The sequence below is a fragment of the Odontesthes bonariensis genome, chromosome 11 (genome assembly GCF_027942865.1).
Source record: "Odontesthes bonariensis isolate fOdoBon6 chromosome 11, fOdoBon6.hap1, whole genome shotgun sequence".
Lineage (NCBI taxonomy): Eukaryota > Metazoa > Chordata > Actinopteri > Atheriniformes > Atherinopsidae > Odontesthes > Odontesthes bonariensis.
The window spans coordinates 10,567,280-10,593,415 of NC_134516.1; the positions used below are offsets into that span (position 1 = coordinate 10,567,280).

The following is a 26,136-nucleotide window of genomic DNA, read 5'->3' on the forward strand; positions in this document are numbered from 1 at the left end:
CTGAATTTCGGGATGTAACATTTACTCTCTAAGCGTTTGCTTTGCTTTGTCTTAAGTTGCTATCATAGTTGACCAATTTATGAGTGTGACTGTTTTTATTCAGCTAACTTCGGTATCGAATTAACTGAAGTAACAAAGTGTTAGTAGTTCGTCTGTGAACACATTTGACCAAACTGACTACCCTGATTGGTCCAGTTTTTGTGCTGATAACGCTCCATGCACCTCAAAGTAAACAAAATAATTTCTCCAGTTGACTCTCAGTGAGTAAAGAAATGCACCTCTCAGTTCTAGACTACTTCGAATCTTATGATGTTCGAACTTTACAGAGACTGCAGGAGCTGATGTGGGTGTATTTCATCAGATTTTGTTTGTCTTCTGTTGACAAACTCAACAATCAGACCTACAGTGTGGACCCCACAAATTCTAACCCGGTTGTTCATCATTACTGGCGCGGCCTTTCCTCCGGTGGACACATTTGCTGAATGATCTTTTTTCTGAGGCAACTGCTGAGCTTAGAGGATATTCTTCACGTGCCTGGAGAGTCAGGGAGCACGGTGCCAGGCCACAGTTCTCATTATCCACTGCTGACTGGATACATGAAATGGTAGACAGAAATGAGGCGAAGGGGGGAAAGAAACGGTTAAGACCGAGATCTGACAGCACAGATGTGAGAAAGCGAATCACCTGTGACTCTATGTGACTTTAATGAAAAGGGAGGGGAATAAAAGGATGAGAGACTGCAGACTATTCCTTCATTATAGACTTCACGTAATCACTTCCTTTTTTCCCATGATTGCCCATTTAGACATTAACCTGCAGTAATTTTACTTCAGAATATCGACCACAGGTTACACAGCTTCTTGCCTTGCTCCTAAATTAAATTTCTCATGTAGCTTTGGCAACGAGAGCACTGAGGCCACACTGAATGATACGTCTAAGCCCCAGCTGCTCACCATTTTAGACTTTCGCCTGGATTGTTTTAAGAAGCGTCACTGGCCCGAGGACACGGGCGTCCTCCCAGGAGGTGTGCACTGTGATGGTGGAGGTGTGGGGGTGTTGGATTTGTAAACCTGCAGCTTCCCAGCCCCACTTCGCCAGCCGAGGGGAGAGGAGGAGAGCCCATATGGCAGCCAAGCGTGGCTCCAGCCAGCTCGGGCTCATATGTATGGAAAACACAAGGTCTGGAGAGGGTAGTCACAGGGGGTCATGCTAGTCAGAGAGGCAGCCTGAGGTTCTGGTGCAGGTTAGAAGGTCTTGGTTCAGGAGAAGAGGCTAATTTCATCTACTTGGCTGAGCAAAGGCCTGAATAATTGCACCCCCTGGGTTGGCTTCTGGGTGAAGTGGAGGTAGAGCAGAGTGTACCAGTGTGAGGAGCAAATGGGGGAGGTTTCGGATGGGCAGCGGGATCACAGAAAGGACTGCGTCTAGCTCTTAAAGGATGCTCATTAAATTTGTTTATTCTGCTACGGGTGTAGCAACATCCTCATACACCATTATTTATGCTTTACACTGCAGAGAACATTTGCCTCAGTGACATTATATGCATACATTAATCTAAACATGACTTCTTATTCATTAGGGGTAACTTCAAGAAGCATCAGTGGTTAGCTTATCAAGATGCTAACATGCAATTATTTTTAATTTTGGCCCACGGGGACAGGACAACAAGCTGCAAACAAAAAATTGGCATCTTGTCAGAAGTTCATTTCTTTGCGGATTGCAAATCCAAAAAACTAAGATATTCTGGCATATCGTAGTTTCTCAGCTTTGTAGAGTGGAGGGAAATGACAAAGTCAGATGGGCACCCGTCTTTCTATCTGCCCCAGTTGTTAAAATTGAACAAGGAATGACATTAATGTCGTCAATTCTAATTCAACTGCTGAATAATCAGCCCAGACAAAGAATGTGAAGAATCGATTAATTTAAGAGGAAAACTATATCCCTAAGCTGGGAGAGAGGGCAAAATTGACTACCGAATTAGATTTCCATATGGGTCCAAATAACATTCGCTTGAGGAGGTTTTAATATGTGCTGTAGACGCAAAGCTCTGAATAGCTAATTGTTGCTAATATTCTGAGTTTTACCGGTGGGAACGTATTCTAATGTTTGACACCGTAATGAATCATCAGCCTCAACCTACACCAAGCCTGTTGCAATTTCTTCCATGATGGGAAATGCACGAATTGTTTGATGAAATTATTGTTGTTAGCAACAGAATGGAGCCAAGGTCGGCCCCATGAGTTACTGACATTTTTTAAATTGGGGTCGGGCTGCTTTTTAAGAAGTTATTAAAGGGGTCTTCAACAGTTGTGGTTAGCAACAAAGGTATATATTTTATTCAAACGCTGTCATAAACCTCGAAATTATAAACCAATATGTTGACTGTGTTTGTCTCTGAATGGGTCCAAAGGTCTATTTCTGGACAACATGTGTCGCCAGCTGATGTCCAGGTGAATGACAGTGAATATCAAGTCCAAAACTTGCTGTTTGTGCAGCTGTAGTTGTTTGGATAAAGATAAATTTAAGAAAAAAAATGAATGAAACTGAACCAGAAAGCTTCCCGTCCCATAGCATTGTCATTAGCCTTCAAATTTAGCATATCTATATTCAATAATGTGCGTGAACATCATTCAAGAACACGTTCAGAAACATTCAAATGAACGAGCAAATTTACTCAGAATTCAGAATTTCAGACTGTGAGCTGTGAAGAAAATGCCCTCATTCGTTTTTTATCTGTGTGAACAGAACTTTGATGGAGTTAAGCACGAACAACATTGTTTATGTGCAAATTCACATTCACAGACATCAGTTTCAATGAAACAGCTAGCTTCCAAAAAGTGAAAAACATTCTGCTCCGTTTGGTTTTGGTTTTTCCAACTCAATACATAAAACCCACAGAGTGACCTCTCGCTGTCAGACCAAGTATTGATGTGTAAGTGACAAAAATATATAAAAACGTTCAAACCTTAATTTTATGGACACTAAGTGCTAACTATTTGCAAATAGCTAGCTGGACAATGCTAACTGCAGCTAATGATACAATTGAGATGGTAATTGACAATTTCTGACACACAGGAGTATCCCATGACGAGATCAAAACTATTTATGGTTCAATCTGATAAGAGAATCTTAGACATGCTCCAAGCTAATTCTGACCCACAGTAACCGATGTGAAGATCCAAATGACGATAATCCAAAAGTGAAACGTTACTGAAACATAATGCATTACGGCTGCAATGTAATGGAGAGAATAACTATTCTGACTCATCTGTTAAGTATAAGTCCCCACTCCTCTCCACTCTAACTAACAGAAAAACTGACCCCGGAAAAGCCTATTAGCCAGAGTTATCAGTTTTTATGCATTATTTTTTTTAGTTTTTTTTTTACGTGTCTTAAACATGGAGTAACCTCTCAACCAAGAGACTTGTAACAAGTTAGCATCAAGTTCAGAAGTTTGACCAGTCCACCGACTTCCACGTTGAAAACCAAATGAAAGTCTTGAAAAACGATTTTCCCAGGGCTGCCGATCTGCAATTGGTTTTTAGACATTCACACCGAAGAACCGCGGTTCTTAACAAGCAGCCTCGTGGATTGCCTTCGAGTTTACCTTCAACTCGCTTGACCAGCTTGACTAACGAGGTCACTCGCGATGCTAAAAGCAGTTGCATTCTGATTGGTCAGAGATGAAAAAGTCGAGTCAGAGTTACAGGATTTCCCCCAATTTACTGAATTCTGATCGATTGATTATTTTCTTCATGAGGAAAAGCAGTTTTGGGCTTATCAGGCCTCCCTTTGTGGCTTGTTATGTCTCAGAGTTATTATCTGTTATACAATGACGCCGATGACCACTCCTATTTATCAAATAAATACACAGCTTCGAGTTTAAATGTCTATAATATCATCACTTTTTGTAAAATATGATTAAATGAAAAATATGACACGCCTTTACAAAAGTCCTGTTCTCACACTTTTGCTGAATCTAATTTCACCTGTGTTCCATACTTGATATTTGCTTTTCATGGCTGTCTGTAAGTCTTATCTTGAATCCATTAGCTCCTGATGCCACTGATGGGTTTTGCAGTTCCTGGACTGAGAGGGTTACCTTAGGTCTGAATGTGCACATTTCAAACAAAGATTATACCAAAATGGGAATATTTAGCATTTTATAGATGAATACAAAAGAGAACCTGGAGGCATTGATTATTTTTTTTATTTTGCATCAAAAAAGAACTATTTCTGACTGAGCTCTTACTTTTGAGATAAATCGAATAACCCTACAGCAAGTGTAGATACTGTTTCAACTCCTTTTGCGAAAAGAAAGGAAAGGAGGGAAAAAAAACACCACCTTTCCAACTCTAAATGCTCTAAAAGCTTGTTTCTCAGTAAATTATAAATGTAACTCAAGCACACTGTCTTTAACAGACACATAAGATATCAGATTCCGTGCTATCGCTGTTGACAGCTCCATCTACTGAGGACAAAAGCCCAGAGAAATGATGTGACATCAGGGGCGCCGAAAAGGGGGGTAAAAGGAGAAGGATTCTAGGGGCCCATGATTCAGAGGGGCCCAGAGAGGCCCTAATAAAATTATAATACTGACAAAAAAAATAATATGACACTAAGTTCTCAACTAACTTATAATCACAAATATATTTTATTTACAATTTACTGGTAACAATAACTTTATTTGTTTTGGAAACATTATGTTTGTGTTTTGTATTTTTCAGGTAGCCTAATTCAGAGTTTTGAATCAGAGTATCAGTGTTGCAGCAAATAAATGAATTCCATTGGATTCCTTGTGCTCAGTGTTACCTACCTCAACTGTCATGTTTTTCTTTTTTCACAAATATGGGAACGATAGGCAGAAATACCATTAAAATGCATAGTTTTATGTAAAATGGCATCACAAATTTTCGCCGACCTCCTGGCCGGCTGTTTTGGGGGCCCAGTAAAAATGATTTTCATGGGGCCCAAAATCCCTAGCAGCGCCCCTGTGTGACATACAGGAGTTCTTACAATGGTGGAGTGTGTTGCATACGCATATGACGGCTACACCAGCGCTAAACACTCCGGGATTAGGTAATGAATCTGCCACAACCTCACACATTGAAACCCAGCGATATGACCGGGTCTCTTCGTGTTCATTAGAAAGTAGAGACGAACCCAGCTGTGTTGCCTGTTGGTGGCGAGAAAGAGGAGGTGACAGAGACGTTTAAACAGGGTGAGGGCCGGGGAAGTGAATGTGACATGTTCAGGTGTAATTATACTCACCTATTTCACAGCGGAGATGAAAAAGCAAAGGGATGGATAAGAAAATGAGCATCAGACATGAAAGAATATTAAAACACTCGCTGATGCACATTGCCCCCCACCCCACCTCCCAACACACACACTTTTTTTTTTTTTAATCACTGTATCATTTCAGGGTCTCACTTTTGTTTGCCTTTTCCAATTATAAAGGTGTGACCGTGAGCCTCCACGACCCCCTCCTTCTGATATAACGTGAAGTGCACTGAACTTGGAAGCAGAATCATTTTCTTTTGTTTGTCAGGGAAATTACTGGAGTTGACTTAATTATCACCTGCAAATTTTCACTCCTGGCTCCATCCCTTTGCAGGCCTAATCCGACATGATCGCTGCAACTCTGCATTTTGCAGTGATGTTTAGTTTTTTTCTCGGACATCATTGTGTGTGTGTGTGCGTGTGTGTGTGTGTGTGTGTGTGTGTGTGGGTGTGTGGGTGGGTGGGTGGGGGACGACACAAATTATTTTCTGAGCAGAAAGAACAGGCCAAAGTGAGCCAACACTCCCATCTAGTGGCCGTTGGCGGTTTTACGCAGCTCCTGTGAAGTGTCCCACCTGTCAGAAAATGGATTATGACAGTCTAATTTATTATCATCTCCATCCCTTTGACCCAGTATCTCAAAGCTCCAGCGTGATGTCCTAATGACAGGCAGCCACAGTCACACTCAATCTACTCAATCCCTCAAACACACTCAGCAGCAGCAGCCACGCAGGCCCTCTTCTTCCTCCTTTTGTCAAAATTGATTTATCAGTTGTAATAAAAGCACAGTCAGGGTGAGTATTAATCATTGTGGGATCTGTTAAATAGATTAGAAAAATAATTTGTAATGGCCAGCTTTAAATGAAAGCTTCCAATTAGGATTTCTGATGGAAATACAATTTTTTTTTGGCGATTTCATCTTCCTCCTTGATTTGAGTGACAACCTACCAATTATACTGTGTAAACACTGAGAGATTTTGTGTTAAATGTGGCCTTGGATACATGGGAGGGAAAAAAATCTTTAGTTTATGAAAATGTTTCACTGTAATCTGTAATCTGTTTCCCATCTATCTGAAAGTAAGAGTGAGAGTAAAAGCAAATCTATAGGGAAATATGTCAAAAAGTAAAATATGGCTGATTCATTACAGCAACAGGCTTTTAGAGCTATTTAAGTTCAAATATAGCTACATGTCGTATCTCTTCTGGGACATATTCTAAGTTCTCCATATAGGGTTTAAAAAAAACCATATGCAGCCATGAAAAATATGTATTCAGATCTGTTTCATTCGAACACGGACCTGTCCGGCTTTAACTCTGTAACTCTTCGTGTATTTATGTGAAATTTCCAGTGGTAACTGCGAAATGGGATTCACATTTAATGGATTCTGTGGATACTTTCAGGTGCAGTTCCTCTGATCCTGATTCAATAAAACTCTTAACTGCTATAAAACGTGAAGATAATAAGAATTGAAACCCTCAACAGATGTTGAGCAGAGATGTGATCAACGTAAAAACTGAAACACGAACAAAAGTCAACAATTATGCTGTTTTTAAAAAAAAAAAAAAAAAAATCTAAACAGACATTCAACAAGATGATATTTCATAAACTCAATTTTCCTGGTTGATAGAATCTTGAAGGCAAAATCACTTGTTAAGCTCCTCATCCTTTTATCATGCTCCAAAAGGCAAACTCTCAATATCCCCTTGTTAGGTACTAACTACTCATTGCCCCGACGTTCAGCGGCCATAAGCTCCTTTAAGCAGCTGCTCAACACTGAAAACCATCCTGGTGGTATTTTTTTTTATAAAAGATTTTTTTCAAATAAGTTCATTTAACCTTCTCACACCTTCTAGTCCACTAGAAATCCAGTGAAAGCGTCTGTAATCAATGTTCGGTCGTTGAAGGTTTGGGGATTTTGTCCGTTCGGTCCAACTCCATCCCCTGAACACTTTGACCCATAAGGACAAAGAGGAGGCCGGCGAGCAGGCAGAAGAAGACGGCCACCGGAGCCAGGAGGAAAGATGGACCGTGCTGGATGCTGAGATGGAGAGAAGGGCAGCTGTAGGCTTGTCGATGGAGGACAAACTGCTCCAGCGTGTCCAGGACCTGGACCCACATCAGATACATCACCACCACGACCAGCAGACACAGGCCTGACGGGCACACACAAAGCAGCTGAGGTCATCCGCTTCAGTTTTACATAAAACTTTTCAAAAGAATCTGAAGCAACAATTAAAGGAAAGGAAAAAAGAAACCCTGGCTTGTTTTTTTTATTCGAGGATCAAGGAAAATAAAAAGTCTTTTTGTCACAGATTTGTTTTGCCTCAGACGTTGTCGTCTCACTACATGTCGCTTTTAAACAACACCTGCCATTTACTCCTTTAATTCAGCCGCGTCGCGTGCTCCGTTTGTCTTGTTCTGTCAGGATGCCATTTATTAGTCTTTTGTCCTCACACTGTGGGACAGCTGGAAACCTGGAGGAGTTTTTAGAGGCTCAGCGGGTAATGTTTTTATTTCCGTCTTAACCGCTCAAAGGAGAAAGAATGAACTGAGCACTATTATTAGCCTGCATGATGTTCAAAGCCGTTTTGTTTGTAGTAAATGAGAAAAAAATTTCACAGACTGCAAAAAAAAAGTCCAGGCTGACTTTACCTCTTCATTTCTGGGTTACCTTTGCTGAAGACGGAATTGGACGCTCGTATAAACATTTTTAGCATTTTTTGGAAAATATTCCTTCACGCCGGGACCTTGTATTGTTATTTTTTTTGCAACTCTCCCTACATCTATAGAGCATTTGTCGAGCAAACATTGGCGCGCACACACAGAAAAAAAACAAGTCACCTCCGCTTTGATATCGAGCTTTGGCACAGCAAGGGAGTGGATGTTTTGGGTTTGGTAATGCTTGGGGTCAGCTTGAGCTCAGAGGGAATTATTGGCGCACCTTCCCAAAATACATTCTTGATTGGAAAGGAAGCTTTTTGGCAGGAGGGGGGTAGAGCCAAAAGGTTCAGCCAAAAGCTTAAAACACTTCACTGAAACCAAAGAAGGCTTGGCGACAGAATACAAGGCAGGCTGAGGATGTCTTTTAAATGTTTCCCCCTGCTGAGACAGTTTTTAAACCTAAGCACAAATTAAACCACTACTTTGGGGGTGGGTTTGTTTCTATTTAAGCTGATTAGGATCTCATAACTACCCATAAATTGCATAATCCATATTTTCAAGGTGAAATTAAGGAAAAACATGTTTTCTGAAAAAAGGAAACCTACAAAGAATACATATTCATGACACGGTCGTCACAGAAAATACGTACGTGGTTAGTTTTAATCGCAATCATTAAAAAGCACCACTGTTGGGGCGATCTGTGGCGTAGTAGGTACAGCAGACGCCCCATGTACAGACGCTATAGTCCTCGCTGTAGCTGGCCCCGTTTCAAATCCCGCATCAGACGGCCCTTTGCTGCATGTTATTCCCACTCTCTCTGCCCCCTGCTTCCTGTCTCTCTCCACTGTCCTATACAATAAAGGCATAAAAAGCCCCAAAAAATATATATATAAAAAAAAGCACCGCTGTTATTTAAAACTTTGACTTTTTCAGACTCACTTATGAAGGTCAGAGACCATATCAAAAACACTTAATACATTGAACCGCACTTTTTTTTTAACAAGTTGAATCTACGCCATAAAAGTAACTTATCGGGAGCATTATTTTTCTACGTAGCACTTTGCAATTCTTTGTTCAATTCCCTATCACAGTTTTCTAGGATTTTAGGAAATAATCTGTAACTGTCACAGACCACCTTAAGCTCCTGTGTCTTAAACTGAACCAGAAGCAGAGAACTGAAAATATTCAAAAGGCTTTAAAACAGCGACATTTATTTAGTTGCTCTAAACAAATTTGAACTCGTTTTTATTCACGTTTCACGTTTAAGGACAGAACTCCTCATGACGACGTTCAACAATTAAAAACCAACCACGTTAAATATCAAGTCTGTGGGTGCAGAGTTGGACAAATAGAAGAGCCTGTTAAATATTGTTTCACATCTGAAGGATCACAAGGTTGTCCTCCAGTTTTAGTGAATATCGTCACCATGAGCTGCACAATCTTAAACAGATTGAGATGAAACCGAGATTCAGCAGAGGAGGCTAGTTATTACGGAAGCCCGGAGCGGACGTGGTACGTAGAAACTTTTTTTTATGGTTTTCTCGAGGTAACGAGTTAATTTACCGATGGTTTTCGAGGCCACTTTTTCTCCCCAGTCCGCCCCTGTTTATATGTGTTTCTATGTATTTCTGGCAAAGGTGTACCCATTTTTACCCCCCTTTCATTGAAAACTGAATAAAGTAGCCTATCTCTATATCTGCTTGTGAAAATGCACAAAGCAAATCCCGCTGGTGTGACAAGCATTTCAAGAATGGAATCAGGTTTAACACACACCAATCATGCCGATAACGAGTTATCTATCTCGTTATTTCGGGAAAACGATAGCAGCACCTCTCGTGCATCATTCGGTAACCATGGAGACGGCCTGGTCCCCTCAGCTGATCCCTGATGAAGTTGACAGGATCAGTTAGGTGTAAACGCCTGTTGAGCTGCAGTCGAGCCAGCCGTCCCCGGCTACTTTATTCAGTTTTCAATGAAAGGGGGGTAAACATGGGTACACCTTTATGGAAGCCCAGAACGTGGTACGTATAAAGTTTTTTTTTATGGTTTTCTCGAGATAACGAGATAATTTACCGATGGTTTTCGAGGCCACTTTTTCTCCCCAGTCCGCCCCTGTTCATATGTGTTTTATGTGTTCGCAATTTGTTTGTCTTGTAGAGATAACTTTCATATCAGCCCGCGTCATTTAAGGAGACGGCTGGCTCGACTGCAGCTCAACAGGCGTTTACACCTAAAGTGATCCGGCTGATATGGTCAACTTCATCAGTGACCAGCTGAGGGGACCAGGCCGTCTCCATGGTTACCGAATGATGCACGAGAGGTGCCCTTATCGTTTTCTCGAGATAACAAGATAAATAACTCGTTATCTCGAGAAAACGAAATGCTTGTCACACCAGCGGGATTTGCTTTGTGCATTTTCACAAGTAGAATTGTTACACAAACGCTCCACATTCCATGTTTGATTCATAGGCTACTTTATTCTGTTTTCAATGAAAGGGGGGTAAACATGGGTACACCTTTGCCAGAAATACACATAAACACATATAAACAGGGGCGGACTGGGGAGGAAAAGTGGCCTCGAAAACCATCGGTAAATGAACTCGTTATCTTGAGAAAAAGATCATTGTTTTCTCGAGATAACGACATAATTATCTCGTTATCTAGAGAAAACCATCAGAAAAAAAGTTTATACGTACCACGTCCGCTCTGGGCTTCCGTAAGTTATGAGATAAAAAAAAAAAGAAAAGAAAAGGAAAAGCAGGTTAAAATGGAGCAGGTGGGAGGGATGTCCTTACCTCCACAAATGTGAAGAGCCCCACCCACTTTGTAGAGTTTGTGATTGGTCAGCGGCGCGGCACAGATGACAAGAAATCCACCGATGACGACAGCCATCACACCTGTGGCGAGGAAGATGCTCCAGAAGGTCCTAAAAACTGAAAGACTTATGATTAATATCCTCTTCACAAATACTTTGCGCAATACAATCAAATCATACCAACCGATAGCAGAGGGATGCTCATAGGGCTCCGAGGGTGAACTCTCCGCCTTCCCCCACACCGGCTCGTGAACAGGAAACGGGAAGAGAAAGGCCGCATGGCAGACCTTTGATAGCGGCTGATTGGCTGATGAGGGAAAAAAAGCAGTTTTTAATATAAAGAGGTTATCATGCAGCGAAAACTGTGAACGGATGACGAATGATCTCACAGATCCAAATGTCCCATATGGAGTAGTCGTCAGAAGCAGCCACGAAGGAGCAGCGCCAGAACAGACCCTCGTGGAAGATCTTCACGTCATTCACACGCTGCTGGATCCCACCAAAACAAATAAAAGCCCATGTGATCAGTTTTGACCCAATTTTAGAATACATTTGAAAAGCTAATTGCTGACTGATGGTGTAAAATGAATACCGTGGCCTGCTGGCACCTTCCTTACTAAGCCTTTAGTTAATGAAATAAATTGACCCCTCTTTTCTGGATTTTAAGGAGTGCTTTACTTATTTGGACATCAAGGGAGTTATGATCCTAAAAGTCACTGTGCCTTCAAAAGAATGAATAAAAAACTTAATATTGAATCTGAAACTGCGGAACGATGCACTCCAAATAGTTTGGAAATGGCCTTATAATCCTTTCCAGATTGATGGGTGTTATGTAAAATACATCCAGGCCATGGCCAGCTTTGACACTGGACTTCATTGCAGCAATATTTGTAGCAAATCATTAGAGTTCCTTCTGATTATTTGCTGGAGTCAGAAAAACAGCTAAAAACAAACTGGAGTGAGTAAAACATTTTAATCGGAGTCACGTTTATTCGGAAAAAAGGACTAAACCCGAGGCCCTTCCGGAAAAAGATACATTTTTCTGTTGCATCCTCCAAGCTTTTATACGGGCAAAAAAAGTCTCTTTTCTTTCAGTCAGTTTGACTTTCAGCCAGCACCCCACCCACTAAATTCCTTCTGCTTGAATTAATGGTGTCATGTATTCTCCTGGCCTGTCTGAACCAGTCCCGACCTGTATCAGGTGGCTCCAAGCTGCTCCTGGCGATTCCTACTGAGTCTGGTTGGAGCTGCAGACTCTGGTATGCACGGAATGAGAGAGGCCTTATTTCTCCAACATTATTTTCTAGATAAATCCTACAGCATTTTCTAAATACTTCTTTTCTTGTGCATCGGTATATATATTTAATGATTACCTTGGTGTAGTACCAAGGTCATGATACCTACGACTCATTTCAATGCAGAGGTTTTTTTTTTCAATTAAGGTGAATATAGTCATTTGCTTCAGAGAGCTTTCCTCCTTGGCATCGTGTCAACACGCGCCTGAATGCTCCAGACCAGCAAACTGCCCAAAGAGGTGCTCACACTTGCTGATGATTAGCAGGGGAATGGAAGCTGCGAGGCTGGGACTTAGCTTGTCGCTCAATGCCTCTGCTGTTTTTTTTTTTTTTTGTTGTTGTTAAACGGTGTCCTTTGCTGTGCGGTGTTGTTCATCTGAGGTCGTATTTACCTCATTTCAAGATCAAAAAGAACTGATACACAAATCCCAAGCAATGAAATAGTTTACTACTTTTTTTTTTCTTTTTTTTATGTCAGCATCTGTGCATTGTTGGAGGACCTAATCCTTAGAAGGGACTGCGGCCATCCCAGCATTCAGTATATTTTAAACCAAGATTGGTCATTTTTAAAAGTTCCATCTGTGGAGAGAGAGAACACGTGGCTCCTTACTTTAGAATTACAAGAGTTTAACCAATTGTTAAATCATGGCTGCCATATATATATATATATATATATATACACACAAATATTCAGTGGAATTTTTTATGCCCATGTGGTTACGTACTTGTCAAGCAACTTAATAAGCTGCAAACCAGCTAATTATCTTGTTTTTTTTGGCCAGTATACATGTTTTTATCTTTGCTGCCGTAATTCAAAGACGTGCACCTATCTCTCCGAGAACAGTCTCGTTTCTCAGCTTCAACAGCTGTTCGACTGTAGCTCTACAGTTTCTCCAGAGAAAGAGCTTAAAAGAGTTGCAAATCATTGCATGCTGTCATTTCTTCCACAAACTTGTTTTTGTGGACGTACCTTAATCTTGCTTTTGACTTCCCTCTGACCGCCCCCTCCGTCGCAGGATTCTGCAGCCAGCAGCCAGTACTCCGTCCCACAGGAGAGCACCATGAACAAAAACCCCGCCGCTCCAAAGAACAATGCCAAAAAGAGGAGCACCTTCAGCCTGTCGGCGGGAGACATGTCTCCGTATCTAGATGTGTATATATATATATATATATCTTACTCTCTTAAAGATTTCATGTTGAAAAACACTTCTCCACGGCAGGGTTTCTGGCAGTGCTGGACAATCAGGGGCATGAAAATAAACATGTGCATCACGCTCGCAGGGATACGGTTACAGGGAGCTTCACTCCCACAGAAATAGCTGTGCAATGGTAAGAGCAGACCCAAATAGACTCCTGCGAGGATAAACAGCTCGACAAACAAGACAACACAACTGTAGAAATACATCGTTGGCATTTATTGGAATGCCGGCATTGAAATCCAGATTTGGTACAGTACAAGGCTATCCAGTATTACTGAGATCTAGGCAACAGTGATGGTCAAACAACAGTCGCTCAAACTGCATGTTCATATATTAATACGGCTTTTTTTTTTCTTTCTTTTTTTTCTTCCAGAGACGTCTTGTTCAAGAAATGATTAATACAAATAAGAGGGATTCAAAAGGAAAGCGGCGGTGATCAGTCACAATACTGCAGGACAGGACAGCCTGGGAAACATCTAGAAATATATTCTTGATCTAAACATTTTTTTTTCTTTTTCTAAAAGAGACACAAAAAGAAGAGAGAGTGGTCCTCATTTCTGGCGAAAACATCTTAAAGTTTTCACCCGCCGGGTTCTTTTTCATTATTCAATGAAGTTTGTGGAAAATGTTCTAGCTAAGCTTCTCGAAACAACCCCAAACTTTCTTTTTTTTTTTCCTTTTTAATATGTAACATATAGCAGGAACCCAATCCATATACAGAGAGAAGTACATTTATACAGGACTCCTGTTGATTAATTACAACCCTGTGAGGTTATATAAGAACGTATACGAGGCACGCAGAGATTAAAGATTCATCGCCTATCATTAACCTACTTGCAGTAAACATTTTGTCTCAGGATCCTTTGGGCCGAGTCGCCTCTTCCATCCAATTCGTGAAGGACGCCGCACGCTCTTTCGGCAGCTTGTTTGGTCCACTGTCGCTCGGGATCAGGTCTGTCGGAGCATCCGTGCAAAGGCTCATGGGACTTTGCAGCTTGTGAGGTTTTGCGTCTCTTCCGTGTTTTGTTTTTTTTCTTCTTCTTTTGTTGGTTTATTTTTTGTTTTGTTGTTTACCCATTTCCCACCCCTCTGGCCTCTGCTGAACGCGCTCCGGCGACGCGCCTAGGACATGACTCCGAAGACGGGGTTGTGGCGGCAGATGCTCGGCCCGATCTCCTCGTAGTCCTTCTTGGTGTGGCACACTTGGTAGAACTCGGGCTGCGGAAAACAGTCGTTTCGATTATTTCCTGCAGGCTAGTGACGTATGCGCGAATAGCAAGCTAATGGAAGGGGGGGGGGGGGGGTACTCACAGTGGATGCCAGCATTGATCCTCCGAACCACACGGCGTACCTCTGCATGTGGTGAGTGACCACCTGCACGTCAATGGGCTTTGGCTGTGAACAAAGAGCACACGCACTCAAAAACAAAACAAATAACTTCTTTTACCTGCAGCAAACATGTGGAGACGCCACATCGTCCGCGCTCTACCGTGCTTTACCTTCAGCTTGCCGCCACTGAGCTCCTCGCTCATTTTCAGCCGAGCGTCCACGGTCCTCTTCACGTCCCTCTGCATGCGCCTGCCAAAGTCCCTGAACATGGTGGAGCCTCCGGAGAGCACGATGTTCTGCAGCGCGTTAAAGACAAATTAAGACACAATTTAGCGCCGTGTGCTGGAACGTAACAGGTGCGAGGATCACACGCTTGGTTTTTTTGCACTTCCCCCGTTACTGTACGTGGTGACGGATGTCTGTACCTTATAAAGAGGACGCCTGACGTCGATGGGGCAGTTCTGGATGACTTCGTCCACCACCTCGGAGATGGGCTGAGTGAAATCTGGGTTGGCAAACTGGAGGAGAGGAAAAGCAAAGTGAGAAACGTGAGAGAGGGGCATGCCCCGCCTTCACGGCCGAGCAGTGGAAACGTGAGCAGCAGCTACTTCACCTCGGGGTGGAAAAAGATCTCGGGCCCGAGGAAGCGCTCGTATCCGACGTCGATGCTGAACTCCTTCTTGGAGATGGCGTTGACGCCCGTGTACTGTTTGATCCACTTGGAGCCGTCGGTGTCATACTTGCTAAACTCCTTGACAAGATCGGGGCAGACGTAGCTGAAGCGCTCCTGAAAAACAACAAAGCGGAGCAGATTTTTCAACATGGTGATGGAAAATTTAAACATGTGAAATCAACTAAAAGAAAGAAAGAAAAAAAAGGAGAGGTTTGCATCCTGCTTTCCTTTAAACCTGCAGAAATGTGCTGCCCTGATCTCTGGTGGCCAAACAGAAAACTACACATCAGAGGTACTTTATGTGATGAATGCATCGCTTCCTTTTACGGCTTCATCTGCAGATTTCATAAAGGAAACGAATTTCCGACTGAAAAACAAGAACCTGAGCGCTCAAAACGGACCACAGGACAGCCTTTAAAGCCTGGCCGGGCAGGTAAACATCAAATATACTCGCCTTTACAGCTTTAGCCGTCTCCAGCGACTGCTCCGGGGGTATCCCCACCTCTCGCTCCCTCAGCAGCTGCTGGATGAAGTACGTGATGTCTCGCCCGGCGATAGGAATGTGCTTAATGCAGCTTCCGATGACGTAGCCTTCAGCCTGGAGGGAAAACGCCTGAGTGTTAAGGGGTTCGTGGTCGAGGATGGAGAAAAGAGGCGCAATGGCTAGAAAGCGACACCTACCACTGGGATGACGTGCGTGACCCCGTCTCCGCTGTCGATCACGGTACCCGTCAGCGTGCGCTCTCCCACCTGTCTGGATGTCCAGGAGGCCGCCAGCGCCAGGACAGCCTGAAACAGACGGGTTTAGAATTTCATACATTTTTCATATAAAAAAAAAAAAAAAAAGGGAAAGTTAAATCATCGGCTGAAACACAAGTCTCCGCTGTCGAGCACTAAAAACGTTTGACCATTTCTACTGGGGTAAGATTTTAACCAAGGATTCATGCTTAAGGACTCAAAAGCAGAAGTGTGAAAACGAACTTCCTCACAAACTTCCTCTTAACTGGGTTACACTGAGTGTGAGAGGCTAATCTAATAATAGCCAGAACAAACCAGCCAGGTTTCATATGTGTGTCAGACAGCTGAAAGAACAGTGGATGTTCTTCTTCTTCTCTTTTTTTTCTCCGCACCGAAAATCTTGTTTCTAAATAAAGAGGCCTGCAAACACAGCGGGGGGGTGGTTTACAGTCATTACAGGATGGCTGTTTGTAGGCACTAGTAAGTTCACCTGAACGGCGATGTAGAGGCCCGGCACGTTGAAGGACTCGAACATGATCTCAGCCGTGTACTCTCTGTTCTCGGGTGTGTTGAGGGGAGGCTCGGTCTGGAAACAAAAGGTCAGAAAAGATGAGAAGAAGAAAAAGGTTGATCATTTATGACCAAAAGTTAGCTACAAGCCTTAATGTCATACATATGGCACATATGGGAGATGTGTGTATATATATATATATACACATATACACACACACACTAAAAGCTAAATTAATGTTCACAATGAACACAACATGACTATGTGAGCTTCCATAAAATTCTGCAAACTATCTCCTAAGGCAACGGGTTCAAAACATTAAAATGAGCACGTGGCCCCTCTGTGAAACTCAAGCTTATTCACAGGATTCTTATGGAACGCACCGACATGGCGAGCAGCTCAAACTGTGACCACAAACGAAATTGGAGTCCAAATAACAAATTCAAAGGTTTGTATGACAGTTGCTTGAGACACATTAAAGACCCGAGAACTGAACTGAATTAGCTCCTGATTGTGGAGCGAGATGCGCAGTATAAAAACAAACAAAAAAAACAATGCGGAAGCGGATCCCTGACTGCTGTGTGCGAGTCGAGTCTCACCAGCAAGAAATAGTGATCCTCAGGCTCTGCCCGCAGATACTTGAAGATGATCTGCTCCATAAACCTCTCCATCAGGTCCCAGTCCTCCACTATCCCGTGACGGATTGGCCACTGGGAGCGGGGAGAAAAAAAAACAACAGCGTTTTCAAACACCCGGCCACACAAAAACAACCAGACTTCTGGCGGCGTCCCTTGCTTTTACCTTTGTTGAATATGACGGTTTGTCGATGGCCTCGTCTCCAATGTAAAAGTCCAGATCGTCGACTCCTTTCATCATCCTGCGCTGGGCCTGGTCTCCAACCTTGGCGGACTCTTTGATGGCGATACCTGGAGATCAATGACATGGACCAAATTGAATATTCCTTTGATGTAAATGAGATCCCGAGTCTGTTCACATGAAAAAAATGCTCATAACTCAGACGTTTGTCTGTACCGCTTATATGATAAAATCAACAATCAAAAAAAAGGAGTGTTAATGTCATGGATTTTAAATCAAACTAGCAGTCATCACACAGAGATGAAGAGGCTTAAAAACAAACAAACAGAGCTCAGGCAAACACCGATGTATCTATTAAACAATTTCCTGGTTTGAAAAACAGCTCTGCAGTAAATGATCTCATACTTGTGTGGTGAATCAGACGGTTTCCTGACAGATAAGCTATAAGCTCCCCACAAGGGAGCCTTGTCGAGCAAACTTTCCGTCCCAAAATCTTAAACAAACTAAAAAAAAAACAAATCAAAACCAGCTGCTTCTATGACAATTGTCAAACTAAATCTCAGAAACCGTGACAGCCTGAGAAAAAAAAAAAAAAAAAGAAAGAGAGGGGAGCTTTAGGGTTCGGCACAATCATATGTACTTAATAGAAGTTCCCCACTAAATTATTGCAAGAAAAGTCAATGCCATGAACTGTGAGGGTTAAATAAAGCAGCCTGAAAAAGCCTTTTTGGTGATGCAAGGGTAAAGATCTTTAATTAAAAGCCTGCTTCACACACACAGCTCCACTTTTCCTTGCCCCGAGGGAAGGTATGCTCATAATGTGGTGTCAGCTTTAAGAGTTGCCGTAAAAGGAGCTGAATCCGCCTCTTTTAGCAGAACACGAAAGAGGAAACTACACGAAATATATCCATTTTCATGCAACTTTAAACCCAAAAATAATAACAAATGAAACGAGCACGACCAAAGATGTCAGTGATCGTGGTGAAACTGTTCCAGGAAAAGCTCATTCTTGCCATTTCTTTTTCCTTTTACTGGTGGGGGGTGTACTCACATGAAGGTATGATGAACTGTGGTTCTGTGTTTCCTGCATAGCCAAGCTTTGTGTACCTAAAAAAAGACCAAAACGGCAACAGAAGTTCATACATTTAAAAGAAAAAAAAACATTTTAATGGTTAAAATGTTGCGGTAAACAGCGCACAGGTAACGAACTTCGAGAAAGAGAACAGGTAGTTCTGTTCTCTGCTGTGAGGAGTCTCCAGGAAGTAGCGTTAGCTTCGGTAGCTAGCAGCAGCTGATCGTAGAAATTTACGCAAATAAAAGAGAGACTAAACAAACGAGGATATTTTAGCATTTTCTTTTGGAGCGTTAACGCTAGCTTTAATAGACGACGAAAGAATAAAAGAGTTGGAAGAGAAGATGTGAAAACGTTAGCAGCTCGTAGGCTAAAGAGCAACACTGCAGGGCGTTAGCTGGAAGTTTGACAACCGCTTATCTGGTCAGTGCAAAGCAGGCTAACGCTAACTAGCGTCTTCGATTACTTACCCTGTGCCACAGTCAACGACACAAGCCGGTAGCCGACCAGCCATGCTTGCGCTCCTTTAATTGATCTATTGATGTGGAAGAGAATATATAAGGTGCTCCGATACTGACGGATGCCTTATAAGGAACTGATAGAAATCGCAGCCGCCTGAACGAACAGCAGTCACTACTGCATCGGGAGCGCTTCCGGGTTCGGTGGCATTTCTTCTGATCTACAGTGAGCAGCTTTGAAGAAGAAACCGCGCCCCCACGTGGACGGAGAGTGTTATTGCAGCCAAACAAGAGAAGAAAGTTAAACACATAGACACAAAGATATTTAAAAATACATTTCAAAATAAAAAGTGGAAGAATGAAAACAAATGAGGTGAACAACTGAAGAAAATGACAAAAACTGAAAAAGTCACATTTATTTCAACATTTCTGTTCACTTGTTTCAGTTATCTCAGTTTTTTTTAATTTTCACTCAAATTATTTACCTTTTCCCCCTTTCTCGCTTGTTTAAGAAGATGCAAACATTATAAAAATTTTGACATATTTAATCATACAAACTGCAGGCTGAGTTTGTTACAACATAGTTGCCTTATAGTTGGGGTTCTATCCAGAAAAAACTGCACAGTTGACTCACAAACAACTTTAACCTTCTGTTTGAGAACCTTTAAATGTAGTAATAACATTACAAGGGCCACTGATAAAGACACTATATAAGCAGGAATGAGCTTTCAGGATAGATTCTGTCTCCAGTTTACCTCACCACATTAGAGGCAATCTTAGGGCCCGGGAACACTGGCTCTCCGTCAGACAGAGTCATCACTCATTCTAGTGTATCCACTGTAGCCCGTCTACAGTAAAGCCTTTGGCTCAGCTGCTTCTGATAGAAACAGTCCTCGACTTCTTCCTCTCAAGATGGAACATTTTGATCAAGAGCTCTGGGTGAAACTGTTTATTTCAACACTGACAGCTGTGGAGCAAAGCAGCACGGGCTCTGCTTTTGCTTCCCAGAATTAAAGAGAACGAAAAAAAAAGAAAAAAGCAAGGTTGCCTTTTATTACTCAGTTTCAGAGGAACTCGATAAGAGAATGAGAGAGAGGAAAGAACCCGTTTAAAGAGGATGAAAGCAAAAGTTCAATTCAACAAGGACCTTATTGGCATACCGTGCCCTACAACACAACATTCCACGTACAAGCACAGTACAAATTACGGGGGGTTTGGGGCGGTTTAACTCCCCTAATTACAACTTCACCTCCCTTAAAAAGGAACAAATAACAGATTGCAACAGAATCAGAGTTTCTTAAGTGTCTCACTTTCAGAATTAAGTTTCAGAATTATATTGTGTCAGGTGACTTCAGACAAATGCTAACGTGCGGCTTTCCATCTAAATGTAAAATGTCTTCATGTGAAGGTTAGCTTACATGTTAATAAATGTTAGATTTGTGCCCTGTGCACGTCACTCCAGTAACCTGCAGGCGTGCTCTGTGGTCAAGTTGTAAACAATGCCGAAAGCGTGCTGCGTTGCCAGGTTTGACAGTTGCCCCCTTTTCGAAACCACATTCATTTGAATTGACAGGAGAAATATAATACGGATGTTTGCGTGTTAATAGTTTTCTTTGTGTATTTATTTGTGTATTAGCGTATCACATCATATTATATTAAACGATTATATAATATTGTTTCATTTTAATAGGCGTTTGAGTGGTGTTTTAGAAGGGCTTTTGTACGGAAGCCCAAAGCGGACGTAGTACGATAAACTTTTTTTTTGATGTTTTTTTCGAGATAACGAGATAATTATGTCGTTATCTCCAGAAAACAATGATCGTTTTCTGGAGATAACGAGTTAATTTACCGATGGTTTTCGAGGCCACTTTTTCTCCCCAGTCCGCCCCTGTTTATATGTGTTTTATGTGTTCGCAATTTGTTTGTCTTGTAGAGATAACTTTCATATCAGCCCGCGTCATTTAAGGAGACGGCTGGCTCGACTGCAGCTCAACAGGCGTTTACACCTAAAGTGATCCGGCTGATATAGTCAACTTCATCAGTGACCAGCTGAGGGGACCAGGCCGTCTCCATGGTTACCGAATGATGCACGAGAGGTGCCGTTATCGTTTTCTCGAGATAACGAGATAAATAACTCGTTATCTCGAGAAAACGAAATGCTTGTCACACCAGCGGGATTTGCTTTGTGCATTTTCACAGCAGAATTGTTACACAAACGCTCCACATTCCATGTTTGATTCATAGGCTACTTTATTCAGTTTTCAATGAAAGGGGGGTAAACATGGGTACAGCTTTGCCAGAAATACACATAAACACATATAAACAGGGGCGGACTGGGGAGAAAAAGTGGCCTCGAAAACCATCGGTAAAATAACTCGTTTTCTTGAGATAACCATCAAAAAAAAAGTTTATACGTACCACGTCCGCTCTGGGCTTCCGTACTTTTGCCTTTCTGATAGTAGCTTTTTAAATAGGCAACCCCTTGCTGTAGTTTTCACTCAGGTATGCAGGAGTTTAATCTATTTGGGTTGTTGAACAGTCAACATCCATGTGTACCGAAAGCTGATTAATTGTAGTAGTTGTATTAGCTCAAATGTTTAAATTAGACAGAACTAAGGCCGCAGTAGCCTACGGTACATCTGATAGAATCTTTTGCAGTATGGTCCTTCAGCTGTTTTCAGACCTTGAAAATAGTCTAATGGAAAAACAAATCTTTAATCTACAAGGATCCAGATGTTTATCACTCCCGAATTAGTTGAAAATATAAGAATCACTGAGTCTATAGATTATTGGATCAGGTACGGGTCCACACGAGCATGTATGCTAACGCATTTGCCTTCCTCTTTTGCGTGTTAACAGTGTGTTTGGTTCTGGTTCAGCATTGTGTAGATCAGCATTTGAGCAGTGTGAGTGTGCATGTGTGTGTCTGATTTGCTGGCAGTTTGGGTCTACAATACTTTCTTGGTAAATGCTGACTGGAAAAGTTGTTTTGTGTGGTACATTATGGGTCCCAATGAACTGTAAAATGGTTTAAAATTCATCATCTACAGACTGCAGACATTTAGTTGAACAAGCAAAATACTGTAAGGATGGTAAGACTTCTGTTAGCTGAAGCACGCGCTGCACTGGGCTCCCTAAAAAGTTGTAGTTTCTCAGCGCAATTCTCTAGTTTTCCACTTTATCTGTTACCAGAGATGGGGACTCAAGGCACTGTGACTTAGACTCGAGTCGACTGGAGTCGCTGTTTTGATGACTTGTGACTTGACAAAAAATAAAAGACTTGAGACCCGACTCGGACTTGGAAGTTAAAGACTCGGCACTTGACTTGACTTGAGACACGATGACTTGAATGACTTGAGTGTCAAGCATCTAGCATAACTTCGAACTTTGCTCGTCATTTGAAGATCCATTCTGACCAGTAAGTGCTCGTCAAATTAGCTAATATGATCCCAGGGCTCTCAAGTCTCACGCAATGAGCGTGAAACACGCACATTTCAACAAGTTCACACGCTCACACGCCACACATGCCATTTCTCACGCTGAGAAATGATCAACTTCGTCGCACAGAAATTCTAATGGCCGATACTATAAACGAGTCAATGGCAGGTTACTGTGCGGTACAGCTCAGAATAGCTCTGTTATAGCTGTCTTGATTTAGCAACCCATCGGCAAATCACAAAATAGAATTTCTCAGCCAATCAGAAAACAGAATTTCTTGTTGCCGGGTGAGGTCTGAAATAGCTTTCAGCTGCAAGCACGCGTGCAGAAGTTGTAGACGAGCTGGAGGTGGAAGAGAACCGTCAGGATCATCAGCAGGTCATATCTTCATTTATTTGAATCTTTTATTAGTTACTATAGTTTTCCTACTCTTTGTAAAAGACCAATACCTGCCGATTAAAGTGTTCGTTGGAGTAGTAGGTCTAAATATTCAGCACACACCCTTTGACATGAGCAACTTAATGAAAAATGAAAAATATGTAGGAGTGTAATTAGGCTTCCGTGGTTAATATTTTTCAAAGGTGACTGGTATGAACAGATTCCCAATAAGGCTATCTACAATTGCCAAACTGGTATTAGTTCTGCCGCACTGAAATGCTGATGCAGAGAGGGTTTTTTCCATGGTGGGGCTCAATAAAACCAAGACCAGGAACACTTTGTTTCTGAATGGAACTCTGTCATCCATCATGACTGTGAAAATGGCTGACATTGAGCCTCAGTGCTTTAAATGGGAGCCCCCAATATCAGTCATCAAGCATCAAAATCTGCCACAAACACTTACAACCGCACTCATAAACAAATTGTAAAAAAAAGTGAAGATTTGTGATTTTGGTGTAAATAAAACAATTTCTTTGTTCTTTAAGTAGCTAGTTTATGGCGATTGGATACTGCAAGGGACCAGCCCCCCCCCCAAAAAAAAACGAAAGAAACCCCCCAGCGCACACGGCCCGGCCCCTGCCCCGCCCGAATCTCACTCCAAGCAAACTTGAAAACTTGAGAGCCCTGTTATCCTGTTAGCCTAGTCGGTAGTTAGCTAACGTTAGCTTGATATGATACGGGGTGGACAGGTTGGACACATTGGCCAATGATGTTTACTCACAGTTACTTATATCTTTGTCTTTTCACTTTATTAAGATCAGATTCTGCAGGTAAAATTGCAATAATAAGGTGACTTGACTTGACCTGACTTGACCTGTTACAGGACTTGACTTGACTTGCCCAAGAAGAAATTACTTGGGACTTACTTGAGACTTGCACATGTGTGACTTGGTCCCATCTCTCTCTGTTACACTATATTTTATTGTTTGTCATTACCCTTCAGTCATGCACTGTCTACAGTCACTATCATTGTAATGTTTGACTTAGCCACCTGCACAGCCTTTGCCACTTTTCAGATGAATGATGGGAACCCTCTCACTTTTGATCCAGATAGATGAAAAAGCAGCTTTTGGCCGCCGACGTTTCCCTTACACCGTTTGCGTTGCTGTTGCCTCAGAAAAAGATTCCAGAGGCCTCGGTGCTTCACATCCCTGCGCGTCGCCGTTCCGAACACTAGAGGGCACCAGTGCTCCCATTTCTGAAAACCACCAGAGCCTCATCATGAAACCAGCACTTCAGTTACCACAATAACAAACAAAATGAGCCAACCTCTTTGCGTTTTTTTATTAGTTTTTTTTTGCTACTTCTATATAAAAAAACCGAAACATTTTTACTGAGATGAAACAATGAGCAATAACTATGGATTTTTACAGCCACTCTCCGATAATTTGTCCTGCCTGTTTCTGCTGAGGTGCAGAGTATTCAACACAAGTCTGACGCTTGTTAACGCTCACACCGCCTGCAGCTTCATCTCCCCTTTGCACTGCTGTAACTTGAGCTGCATTTGCTTCTCTTTATCGCCTCTCTCCGTATTGAAATGGAGCCTTTTGGCACAGAAGTGGTTAGGATCAAATCTGTTGATCTGTCTGAGGCTTGACCTCACGGGTGGAACGCCCTGGGTTTGATAGATTTTATTGAATGAATGGTGTCGATTGGGTCTTGAATCACGAGTGACGGGTGATGGAAATAAATGATATCAGATGCACTGAAACGGGCAAACTCTGCCTACCACCCGTATGGCTGGACTAAGGGTAATTGACTCTCTGGAGGTTTTTGATTTTGCTGTCCTATTAGTCCTCAGATCTGTACCTGAAACGGTTTCCCACCCACACACAAACAGATAATTCCCCCTCATTTTCTTATCCTACACAGTAAACAGAGCAGATGAGCTGAGGTCCCTCATCAGCTGAAGTATTACCGCTGCCAGAGCCTTGGATTGACTGTGTTTTGCGCACGTCATTAGAGCAAAGAAGAGGAGGGCCTTATTGTGAGAATGCATTAAGCATTCTCACTATTAAGTTCCTGTTTCTCTTTATTATTATTCCGTATTATTATTATTATTCCGCCGTTTTTCGGCATTCAACTACTTCAGCATACTTTGAGCTATTTCAACAAATTTGGTATCAAAATGTTCAGCTCTTTCAGCTCTTTTCTGCTATTACTTTTGGTGTTTCTAACTTTTCAACTTTTTAAGATATTAAGCTTTTTGTTCAACTTTTTTCCCCATTAAAAGTAATGGTAAATCTTCAAATCCTTTCAAATCCTTTCAAATCCTTTCAAATCCTTCAAATCTTAACTAGTTCAGCATACTTTCAGCTAGAGACACCATTCAAATTTTAAAATGTTCATAAGACATTCAGCTATTACCAATTGTTTCATCTTTTAAAAATATTCAGCCAATTTTGAAATATGACAGTTTCAAAAATATGAAAATTAAGTTCTTCAAATCCTTATCTTCAAATCCTTTCAAATCCTTCAAATCCTTCAAATCCTTTCAAATCATAACTGCTTCAGCATACTTTCACCTAGAGACACCACTCAAACTTTAAAATGTTCATAAGACATTCAGCTGTTACCAATTGTTTCATCTTTTAAAAATATTCAGCCAATTTTGAAATATGGCAGTTTAAAAAATATGAAAATGAAGTTCCTTCTTGGATTTTAGAGTGAGACATTCAGCAGTGCTGATAAGTTTAAACTTTTCAAACAAATTACTATAACTTTCATACAGTTTAACTGAGAGAAACAAATTATACCTTAAAATGTAGGAAAACTTGTCCCCCTTCAGCCAATGTAACTCCTAAAGAGCTGACATGGACAGATTTTGAACTATGAGCCTTTAAGCTTGAACAACTTCTCAAATTCTGAGGAAATCTGCCATTTTTGAATCAGCTTCAATTGTTTCAAACTGCTTCGATTTAAATATAGTTGACTCCACAGATGTAAAACTACTTTGCTAAGTTCCTCTAAGCCTTCTGCTTCTAACGGTGTTAAAATTATTTTTCTAGCTGGTCAACTTTTGTCACAGGACGTGTTAGAAGACAGTCTGCGCCTCAGATTTGTCCCGTGGCTGCAGCAGCTAGCTCTGTGTCTGTCTGTGTAGTCTTCATATAGGTTATGTGCACTTGCTGTTAAACAGAACGAAATGGCCTAATAGTAATACTAACGCCCTTACGTGCGGGCAGTCCAGGTTCGATCCCAAACATGTCGGATCAAGTTTTTTTTTCATTTTTTTTTTTATATCTATTTAAGCATACTTTCAGCCATTTCAACTGTTTCGAGCTTAAGTTTATCTTCAAATCCTTTCAAATCCTTTCAAATCTTAACTAGTTCAGCATACTTTCAGCTAGAGACACCATTCAAATTTTAAAATGTTCATAAGACATTCAGCTATTACAAATTGTTTCAT

General features: G+C 41.7%; 2 protein-coding genes across 3 annotated transcripts; both read right to left on the reverse strand.

Annotated features, from left to right (window-relative positions):
• Positions 1 to 4,223: 4,223 nt before the first annotated feature.
• LOC142391610 (transmembrane protein 182-like) lies at positions 4,224 to 13,376 on the reverse strand. 2 transcript variants are annotated; one of them, XM_075477475.1, is made up of 5 exons: positions 13,026 to 13,376; positions 11,150 to 11,246; positions 10,945 to 11,067; positions 10,741 to 10,878; positions 4,224 to 7,437 (listed from the first exon to the last, which is right to left on the reverse strand). In XM_075477475.1, exons 1-5 carry the CDS (start codon positions 13,188 to 13,190, stop codon positions 7,169 to 7,171), a joined length of 792 nt encoding a protein of 263 aa, XP_075333590.1. In that variant the 5' UTR covers positions 13,191 to 13,376; the 3' UTR covers positions 4,224 to 7,168. The 2 variants fall into 2 exon arrangements, with proteins under 2 accessions (XP_075333590.1, XP_075333589.1); XM_075477474.1 differs by having other exon boundaries at positions 11,150 to 11,249.
• A 73-nt stretch (positions 13,377 to 13,449) lies between these two features.
• LOC142391609 (actin-related protein 3) lies at positions 13,450 to 19,066 on the reverse strand. The gene is made up of 12 exons (XM_075477473.1): positions 18,864 to 19,066; positions 18,373 to 18,428; positions 17,307 to 17,431; positions 17,105 to 17,215; positions 16,485 to 16,580; positions 15,938 to 16,045; positions 15,711 to 15,854; positions 15,197 to 15,370; positions 15,009 to 15,101; positions 14,754 to 14,879; positions 14,566 to 14,649; positions 13,450 to 14,472 (listed from the first exon to the last, which is right to left on the reverse strand). The coding sequence occupies exons 1-12, from the start codon at positions 18,905 to 18,907 to the stop codon at positions 14,377 to 14,379; spliced, it is 1,257 nt and encodes a 418-aa protein (XP_075333588.1). The 5' UTR covers positions 18,908 to 19,066; the 3' UTR covers positions 13,450 to 14,376.
• Between the last annotated feature and the right edge of the window lie 7,070 nt (positions 19,067 to 26,136).